At 50.9% G+C, this 10160-nt stretch overlaps 1 protein-coding gene across 3 annotated transcripts in view; it reads left to right on the top strand.

Annotated features, from left to right (window-relative positions):
• EXOC6B (exocyst complex component 6B) overlaps positions 1-8731 on the top strand; it is a 221059-nt gene extending 212328 nt beyond the window's left edge. For all 3 annotated transcript variants that reach the window (XM_035103722.3, XM_088660760.1, XM_035103719.3), the window contains exon 22: positions 4205-8731. In XM_035103722.3, coding sequence (XP_034959613.1) covers positions 4205-4331 — 127 coding nt within the window. In that variant the 3' untranslated portion in view covers positions 4332-8731. The remainder of the gene's footprint in view (positions 1-4204) is intronic.
• Positions 8732-10160: the final 1429 nt, after the last annotated feature.

The following is a 10160-nucleotide window of genomic DNA, read 5'->3' as shown; positions in this document are numbered from 1 at the left end:
GACAGTGAGAATCGAATGCAGACCTCTCCCACATCGCCCCATTAAAACTTCATAGCTTTTGCTTCCAGTTCATATTCATTTAATTATAAGAATGCTTGAATTGACTGATTGAAGAATCCAACATACAAATGAAATCAGGAAATTTAGAAACAGGTATATAGAACTGATACACTTCATTGGCTAGGCAACCTGACTGACATTGTCCTTGTCTGTGAGATGCCCAGTTCTTCTTGGAGAGGGTGCAGATTGACCAAGCATACAAAGTCCCTCTTCATGGCACCATTTAATGTCTCCCTCCCCCCCCCCCCCGGGAATGAAGGCAATTGTCAATGCTGATGCAGGTTCCCTGCTGAATTCGCACTCGCCCCTGCCGGTGCCACCAGGAGGTGCTTCTTTACCTTCCCTGGTGGCTTGGCACGCTGCATTTGGAAAGTGGTTCTCAATTCCACACAGCTGGATGTTGAGGACCGGTATCCCTGCCCTTCTCTCTTCGATTGGGCAGCAGCCAATCAATTTTGGGGAGGATGTTGGGTACTTTGCAGTGGCGCCAGTACAACAGGGGTGGGGATCCTTTTGGCCCAGTGGACCACGTCTTTATCTCCCCCCCCCACCTCCCACCGGTCAACTTTGGCAGGTGGGCAAGACCTGGGTCAGTCCCCAGAAGTCATCACATGGACGCCTGCCAAAGCGCAGCATTTCCCAAGAGCCTGACAGCCTGCTCCGACTTCCTTCCTTTGTGCTGCTCATCCTTTTGCCAGCCCACCTGGGTGATGCTTCCTGGCTTGGGCAGAGGAGCCGCCCTGGGCAAAATGGCGCCATGCTTCTCCCCAGGGACCCTTTGCCGCATTCCCCTCTTGCTTAGCTGCTCTGTGTGTCGAAGTCCTGGCTTGGCTGCTGGTGGCGGATCCTTGCTGCTCGGTCATCCTCCCTCCCTCCCTCCGGACCAGAATGGCTTGCAGGGTCACTGGAGTAGATTTGCCCAGGGGGCCAATGGCCAGAGAAGCCACTTCTTAACTCCTCTCTCGGTTTCTCTCCCTCTCTCTCTCTTTCTCCTTCTTCACTTCCACAGGATATCACGAGAGTAAGTATGTGGGGGCTCCTTTAGTTTCCTTCCCTGTGAGTCCTTTTATTGTGCAATTTAAGTGGAGCACTCAGTGGCTGAAAGGCACCTAGTCCTTCTGGAAACAGCCCCTCCTGGTAACTTTGTCATCTCCAATCCGCTAATTGCTGTTTCAAGCGGGATGGCAATTTCAACCAGGGCTGCTGTGTATTTAGAGATGAGCTTCCAACAAAACACAGGGCGTTTTGATGAGGGTTTGGCAAAGACGCCTGGCCATTAATTTCCTCCTACCTGTGCTGTTCTTTGTAGCCCAATAGCCCCACAGGGAGACCCATCCGGGCCCCAAGACCCTTTCGTCAGGCTTCAAGCATACACTCGGGTGTCCCCCACAAATCCCATAATTTATTCCTGATGTGCTGGTGGTGGGTTGCCTGGCGTGGAGCAGCCTAGCCCAGTCACTCCCATGACTCCCAGTCAGCTTGACCAAAACGCCTGGAAGGTGCTGGGCTGGGCTAGGCTGCCGTAGCCCCCCACCCCTTGGCCTTTCCCGCCCCATGTGTGAAGGCAGTTTCCCTACTCAGAAGTTTAAAATGAGAGTCAGTAGGCAGCCAGGACCACACTACTTAATGTCAGAAAATCCACACCCAAATATAAGAGATGGATATGTTCAAGAGAAGGTCGGTCCCTTTTTCTGGGGACTGTAGCTGCTGAGTAACTGGAGACCAAAAGTAAGGGAAGAAGTTTTCAACCTTTTTGGGGTCCATGACTCCCTTGACCAACTATATTCTTTCTGTGGCACCCCTGTGAGGCTCAGGAGCTGTTATGTCACCCCTTGCCTGCAGAGCTAGCAGCCTCTCATCTCTTTGAATACCCTCCCTTGTGGAGCATTCCCTCAGCCTCCTCTCCTTGTGAACCATCTGGGCAGCTGCTGCTGCTGCTGCCCTGGTTTCTGAGCTGCCCCCACAGAGAGGTGCCTCCTCACACTGCCCCACAGGGTCCCGAGAAGCACCCCCTGGCCAGCCCCAGAGGCACCATTCACTTGTAGCCAGGGCTGCCACAGCAAACAGCCATGCAAGCCTTTGGGAGGCAGAGCTGCGAGAGGGCACCAGAGGAGGGAGGGAAGGAAAGAGGGACAGAGGCTAGTGTTGCCCGGGGCACCCCTGACCAGCGTTCAAGGCACCCCAGGGTGCCACAGCACACTGGCTGAAAACCACTGGCCTAAGAGGTTTTCCTGGGGCCTCTCCCTTCTCTAAGGAAGCCCACTTCATGCCTTCAGAAATCTGTCTTGTGCACCTTTCGTCATTTGGGTGTCCTCCTGAATTCATGGGATCTGGAGGGCAGCGGGTCTGGTATGTGGTATCAATTCCCTCTAATAGCCCAGAGAGTCATCACAACCCAGTTGCCAAAGCTCTGTCGTGTGTTGCACCCTCAGGTCCTCACAAATCATCCGCCCACCCTGGGCAATGCAGAGAGCTGAGGGCTGGATCCTCAGGGGCAGGGGTAGCCCCCTCTGGAAGCAGGGGCAGACCCCAATTTGCTTTGCCCATTAGAAGTGCTATCATGATTATTTCATAAAACTTATACAGCATTTGATTAAAAAAGCAAAAAACTCACCGCAGTTTACAGAAGATGTAAAGCAGTAGCATTATCCCTAAGGAAAATCAACAATAATTTAAAACTTTCAGGAATTTAGAATAACGATTCACTAAAAACAGATTAATATTCGCACCAGCTTTCTAAACATCTGGGGAGGCTTTTTTCAAATGGGAAGGCTTTTAGCAGGTGCCAGAAAGAGTACAGTGAATGTGGGAATGTTCAGGGAGGCAGGAGAGGATATATTATTTATTAATATCCTTCCTAACTTGCGCTAGCAAGTTCCATAACTTAGCAGAGTTTTACATTCCCCTTTAAAGGCACAGCGGATAGCTGGTTGCAGGCTTGTTTAAGTCTCTCAATATTAGTGACTTGGTAAGTTCCCTTATGTGGGACGCGGGTGGCGCTGTGGGTTAAACCACAGAGCCTAGGGCTTGCCAATCAGAAGGTCGGCGGTTTGAATTCCCGCGACAGGGCAAGCTCAGTCCCAGCTCCTGCCAACCTAGCAGTTCGAAAGCATGCCCAAAAGTGCAAGTAGATAAACAGGTACTGCTCCGGCGTTTCCATGTGCTGTTTTCGTGTGCTGTTCTGGTTCGCCAGAAGCAGCTTTGTCATGCTGGCCACATGACCTGGAAGCTGTACGTCGGCTCCCTCGGCCAGTAAAGCAAGATGAGCGCCACAACCCCAGAGTCGGTCACGACTGGACCTAATGGTCAGGAGTCCCTTTACCTTTACCTTCCAAAAGCTCATCTCATCTGCAAAGCTTTAGTCTTATTCAACTCAACCTGATGAACTTATGAAGACAGCAGAACAAGAAGAAATAAATTCCCTTATATCCCTCTTAAAAGAATAAACACACCACAATCTTGTGTAAAGTATATAAAAGTAGTTTACTCACATTCTGTTCACAGTTGGATCCCAGAAGGCAGACTTAGTTACAAAGTATATACATGTGGATCTACCCCATATGGGAGGGGTTAATCCCAGAGACTGCAGACTGGCAGTCACTGCTATTCACATGACGAAAGGAAGATGGAAAAGAGGGAAGGGGCTGTGTACCTTGTGCTTTTGTTACCTGCACAGGTAAGGTCACGCCCACCTCTAGTCACATGCAAGAGGAACTATGTCCCAGTCCAGGAGGAAACAGGAAGTTTTCGACTGACTAGACCAAACATCCCCTTGCATGTCCACTCTAGGAAAACAAGGAATGTTGTCTTTGACTGCTACTTATGTATCACATCCCACAGTGAAGGTACCTGCCTGGTGTCCACAGGTAGGGAGTTCCAAAGTTCCACTAAAACACAGAGTTCTTACAAATGCAGAACAGGTATTTGTGGCACCTGGACAGAGCCAGTTTTGCGAAAGGCAATCCTGTAGCTTTATGGGTGGCAAGGGCTCCACGTTTGGAGGGAGGGAGACGAAAAGGGCCCCTTTGGCACCTGGACGTTCTCTTCCTGTGTGAAGGGGGCTCTGTCTCTCTCTCTCACCTGCCCCTTCCCCAGCCTTTCTGCCTGCGAGGCATTGATGCTCTTGCTTTCCCTCCCTGCGCAGGATGAAGGACACGAGCCGCAAGAACAACGTCTTTGCGCAGTTTCGGAAGAACGAACGGGACAAGCAGAAGCTGATTGACGCGGTGGCCAAGCAGCTGCGAGGCCTCATCAACACCCACCACTCGTGAGGTGGGGGTCGGGCAGGGCCACATGGATGCCTGGGGGTCCAGCGGCACACAGAGGAGAGGAGGCTTGTCCTGGCACCGGCCCACCCTCCTCATGGAGCCCTTCCTCGTGGACAAACGTGGCTGCTGGAGGGGAAGGAGAAGCAAGGGGAGGCACCAACTGTTCCTCCTCCTCCGTCCTCTTTCCAGGATTTGAGGCCTCTTCGTCAAGACTGGGACATGATCCAGGAGCCCAAAGCCCCGTCAACTCCTTCCAGAAGCCAAATGTCAGTGGGTCCATCGGCCTGGTGTTTGCTGACAGCGTCGGGGTTTGTTATTATTTTTTAAAAAGGGTTGGGGTTCCAAACGTGGTTCAGCAAAGAGACATTTTATTTGCCTGCAATGTGGAATTGGTTGTTCGGGGCGTGGCTGTAGCAGGAGGATTGGCTATGGGTCCTTTCCCATGGCTGGTTGGTGGTGATAGGGTATGTTTGCAGCGCGAAGCCTCCATTGCTGGGCATCTTGGCAAGGCAGCTGGGCATCACCTGTGCCCCCAACACCTTGCTTTGTATTTTCCAAAAAGCAGCGCATTGTGATGTTGAGAGCATCCCTTTGTGACATCGCAACCGACAGCTGAGGGGGGCGGTTACTTCTCCAGGGGGAAACAGCTGAGCAAATTGGCCCTTACCTTTCCGGGGAGAGCAGAGAGACGCACACCTTTGCGCGCACACACACACACACACACACACACACAAACACACACACCCTTTCAACTCTGGCTGTTTGCAAATCGAAATCAATTCTCTTCTCATCGCAGGCCTACAGTCAGTTCATTAAGAATGGGGAACGGAGATATTTGAGCAGTGTAATTTCGGTGCAGCTTCTGTTTATCCACTAGGGCAGGAAAGGGGATCTGCTGAGATCAGCCCCATATGGCTGCCCCGGGAGAGGAAGCTTTTGTGGGTCAGACTGGCCTACAGATTGGGGTGTGTGTGTTTTTTTTCCCTTCCACTGCCTTGCCCACCCTACCTGGGGCAATGGCTTTTCCTGGCCCTTTCCGCTTTGCTCTCCTGACACTATTTTTCAATGTTTATTTGCCTGTGAGTTCAGCAGCGTCCCTCAGGGGTGCATTTTTAAGGGTCTGTCTGCATTAGGGGGGCCTGACCCCCACTTTGTAAGCAGGTCTGCCTTGAAACTACATTTTCCTTCCATGCTGCCTGCAGCTACGGTGGGGCAGCCATGAGGCTTGTGGGAATGAGGTGGAAGAATCTTCCTTTAAAATAAAACCTTACCTTAGCAGAATCTCACAGCCAGAAGGAGGGGCCCTTCCCAGTCCCCTGAGCCCCCTCTTTGCCTGCTCGGGAAAGGGGGTGGCTCACTTGTGCCAAGCTTGTGGCCACGGTGGGAAATTTGGGGGCGTGAGCCACTGGGCAGCTCTGCTTACATCAGGCTAGGAAAGGCGGGTTGCCAGCCGAGTGCCAATGGGCAGCTTGTCCAGCCCTGGGTGGCACAGGTGGGCATCGGCCGTTGGAAAAAAATGGAAGGGGGGCTGCTCCCCATTACAGGGCACCATTTCTGTCCTATCCAGTTACGCCTGTGCAGGAAATGTTCCTAGTGGCTTGGGGGGGAGGGTTGCTTCCTGCCCTGAGCTCCCTTGAGCCCTCAAAGGGGTGGGGGGGCTTCTTACTGGGCCTCCTGAAGTGAAAGATCTGGTGGTCCCAAATTTCTGCACGATCCTTGCAGGCTTCGGAGTCAGTCAGGACTCCAATGGAAGACAAAAGGCCAACAGAAGCAGGCATTTGTGCGTGTGCCACGAGACGATGTCTGTAGACGGTGTGGAGGTGGTTGGCGACTCCCTGGCTAGAGGACCAACCACATGAATTCCCCTCACCATTTTGCCTTGTCCGCCGCTGTCCCTATGAGGCGGCCCGTCCAGCGGGGGTGCTCTTCCCACTGCCAAAGGCAGAAGAGATTGGAGGGGGGGTGGCTTTGGGTCCGTCCAATGTTTTTGATTTGGGTGTTCCTCCCGCGTCCCCCAGAATCTCCCCCCTCCTCCAGCCACATCACCTGCGGGGGAGAATTGGATGGCCATTTCCGGCTCAAGTTCCTTTTGGAAGCAGCAGCCGCCGCAGGTGTTCCACGCCCTCTTACATTTGGGGGCACGAAAGGGAAAAAGGGGGTCATCTCGGCGAGAAGCTGGTGCAGCTGGATTTGTCCCTCCACTGGGGACTCTTTGTTCCGTTCCATTGTGAAATTCTTTGGCATGGTGTGTGTGTGTGTGTGTGTGTGTGTGTGTGTGTGTGTGTGTGTGTGAAGCCGGTCACAGGGGATGAGAGGAGCAAGGGGGGTGACACTAGGTCACCTGGGGGGGGGGCTCCTGTGCTGGGAGTAGTTACAGCACTGAAAAGGGGGGAAGCCGGACAGCAGGCAGGCCTGTACTTCGAAGGCTTTGCAGTTCCCAAGGTGGCTACTTCCAGGTGAGGCCAACCCATTCCTTTGGCTTTCCTGAGCAAAAGCCAGAAGGGAGACCCCGCTGGGGACCCCAGCCAGCCTCGAACATCCCGCAACCTCCGATCAGGACCTCCTTCCAGCCTCTACGGTACTCGGTGGAAAGAGGGTTGCTGGATCTGGCTGGGACCGACTTATCCGCACAGCAGCCCAAACTGAACCCCTCCTGGCCCTGATCTGGAGAAAGGGCTGGTTGGCATGAAGGGGGGGGGGGAGCTAAAGGAGATATTTGTTCTGAGTGTCCGATTTCAGGAGGGTCCAGCTCCAAGCCGCCCATCACATAATGGGGATGAGAAATGGAATTTTGGTGCTCTGCTCCCAGTTAGCGTTTTGTGCCAAGCAGTACAGTCCCATCCCTTCAAAAGGGAATTAATCATTGCGGCAGAGTGAGTGAGAGAGAGTGGTTGGCTTCCTTTAGAAAAGCAAAACGGGAGGACGTTTTCTGGTTTTTTTTTTTAAAGAAAGAAATCCCCATGAATGAATTGCCTCCTCCACAGTTCATTGTTTGATACCGAGAGACGGGGCGGGTGAGAAGTATCATTATTAATAGGAGAATAAGTGTGTGTGTGTGTGTGTGAAGAACAGCCACCAGCCTTTGGCCACCCAGGCAATCGGAGCAGAAACCTGCCAGAGGGGGCTTAGAGGGTGGTACCCAAGCATTCCCTGCAGAATTGCAGGCGGGGTCTTGGGGCAGCCCCTCCGGGTGGCAAAGCCGGCTTGGTCCAGGCTGCTCCTTCCTCCTCCCTTTAAGACTTGAGAGCGGCAGGACTGGCTAAATGCTCTTGGGCCCCCGTATGCAAGCGCCCTGGCCCGCCTGCAGGGGTTTGTAGCTGCTCTAGAGGGGGGGGCTTTCCTCCGCAGCCCCCTCCTTCGCAGGGACCTCTCCTGCCCACATCCTTCCTGTCGACACTTTGCTGGAGATCAAAGCAAAAGTTCTTTGCTGTTTTTGCACTTGGGTTAAATCTGACCCCACTTTTCAAACTCACAAGGGAAAAAAGAAAACCCCTCTCCATTGTATTGTTGCTGTTCGTGTTTTTGTTTTTGTTTTTAAATATTCATTTTGTATGTAGGTATTTTTTAATTGTTACTATTTTTTTCAAAGCCAGGCTCTTTGTTCCTGCAGAAACCGTTTCCATTAAGGGCTTGCAAATGTGATCGTACTGGGGTGGTTGTAAGGAAGCCTGCTGGTGGATCTCGAAGCAAATGCTTTAGTGCCACTGGCCGTCCAGGGCAGGCGGTCAAGAGTAGGCAAATGGTTTGGCCTCTTTTCTCCTGGGGCCTTCTGGTTTTGATGGGGCCTCTGGAAGCAAATAGTGCCCGTCCTTTTGGCTTGACACACAGACCATTGCAAGAGCCAGCTCTCATTTTTTGGGTGGACGGGCCCATTTTTGGTGGAGCCGTCTTCTGAGCGCTGCAACCGCGACGGCATAATTCACCACAAACCCGGAAATCCTTTGAAAAGAGGCTTGAACCAAGTGTTGGGTCTCAACCACATAGCACATCTTAGAAGCAGTCAGAAGACCACTTCGGGGCCCCTAAACTACCACAACCACACCCAACACACAAGCTTCTCTGTAGTACGTTTATTAATTGCTCATTTATCTGTGTGCTTTTTTATTTTCTGGGTGTCTTCTGTTTTTTTATTTTGAGGGGAGTATTTTGTAAACTAATGTGGTGAAAACAGCTTTTTTGCACAAGTCATTGCACAAAAAGGGTGAAATGTTTAGTACATTTTAAGTTTTAACTTTAAAGGGATTTCTATCGGAGAGGGCTAGAACAGCTACTGATCTTAAGAAGAGGGGAAACGGGGGCTGCATGGGACTGCTGTCTGAATGGCATTAGATATTTTAGCATGTTGATTTGAACTGTACATTTATTATTCTGTCGTAATTTTTATTAAAAACCATGTCATCCAAGAGTGTGAGTGTGTGCTTTTGTCTGAGCACCTCTCACTGGGTTGCCTGCAAGTCTCTCTCACTCACAAAATCCACCTCGCTCTCTCCCTGCACTTGTGAAATATACTCGGAGTCGAGAGTGAATTTCATGCTCTTTATTCAGCTCATAGTCATCAAGGAGAAGAAGAGAGGAATGGCTCTTTTCCCAAAACCATCTGCTTATATACATTATTTACACAATGGGCCTTGTGTGATTGGCTACTTCAGGGCTACACCTGTGGGCCAATCAGGTTGTGGATTGACTTCTGCCTGCAGCCTGATTGGCTGCTCCTACAGGCCAATCAGGTTGCAGATTCACTTCTGCCAACCGCCTGATTGGCTGCTACTGCAGGCCAATTAGGCTGCGGATTCACTTCCACCTGGAGTTGGATTGGGTAGCTCCTGCGGACCAATCAGACTGCTGATTCTGAATCCTATTGTTCTAGGATTCAGCTCAGTACGTACATAACAACTTGGATCTGGCCTTTACAGTAAGGAGAAATCTTGTGGCTTTCTTTAAAAAACTATTCCCACCCCCTCCACTTGTTTTATTGAATAATAATTTGTACCTTCGTGTGAAAACCAAATTAGTTGGTGTTTTAAAAGGTAAGAACATGAAGGCAAAAAGTTCGCCTCACCATCTTCCCCTTTCCAGATACCCCACCTGGCCAAGCGTCTGCCAGTGGAACCGATGGGCACCAACAAAAACAGCTCACTTAAAATGGGTGAAGATCCAGGCAGAGAGTAGTTTGATAATCCCAGCAAACGCCTCTGGTATATGAATTCTGAATCAATCGAACTGATAGCACATATTTTGAATACCTGTCATTCAGAGGCGAAAATAAGAGATGCTGCAGATACAAAAGAACAACCCACATATACAGTAATCAATTACTTGCAGATCATCAACGTTCCCTGTACAAAATGCATCACAGTCATTCCGGTAGGAGACAGTATTCCAGCACATTGCCTGTCCTTTGCTGAGTTGTGAGCAAACATCTTAACAACAAGAGGTGATGGGGAGACCCTCTCCCTTGCACATCCTTGCCAGCCTCTCTAGATCCGAGCTGAGTAGAGTCCTGGGTTCAGGGCTTCCCTCTCATGTCCTCACCACTTCACCCATAACTGGAAGCAAAGAAGACTACAACATAAAATGTATTTTCAATCATATTTCTAAACAGTTGATGCAATGACAAAATGGTTGCCACCCTTTAAAACTAGGTGCAGAATGAAATGTGATTCTTCTCTGTGCATTTTGTTTTCTTACTCTCCTTTTTCGCAAAAGAGGAGACTCAGCAACCAGACCTGCTTGCAAGACCTTAGATCTGAGCTATCTGCTCTCTTCTGTGTCGTGCGAGCGAACCGAGGTTCACACACTTGGTGGGGGCGCTGCTAAACTCTTTTTTCACGT

Source organism: Zootoca vivipara, chromosome Z1 (genome assembly GCF_965207765.1).
Source record: "Zootoca vivipara chromosome Z1, rZooViv2.hap1.1, whole genome shotgun sequence".
Taxonomy (NCBI): Eukaryota; Metazoa; Chordata; class Lepidosauria; order Squamata; family Lacertidae; genus Zootoca; species Zootoca vivipara.
The sequence above is the reverse complement of the archived record's forward strand: the minus strand, read 5'-3'. Positions and strand labels throughout refer to the sequence as shown.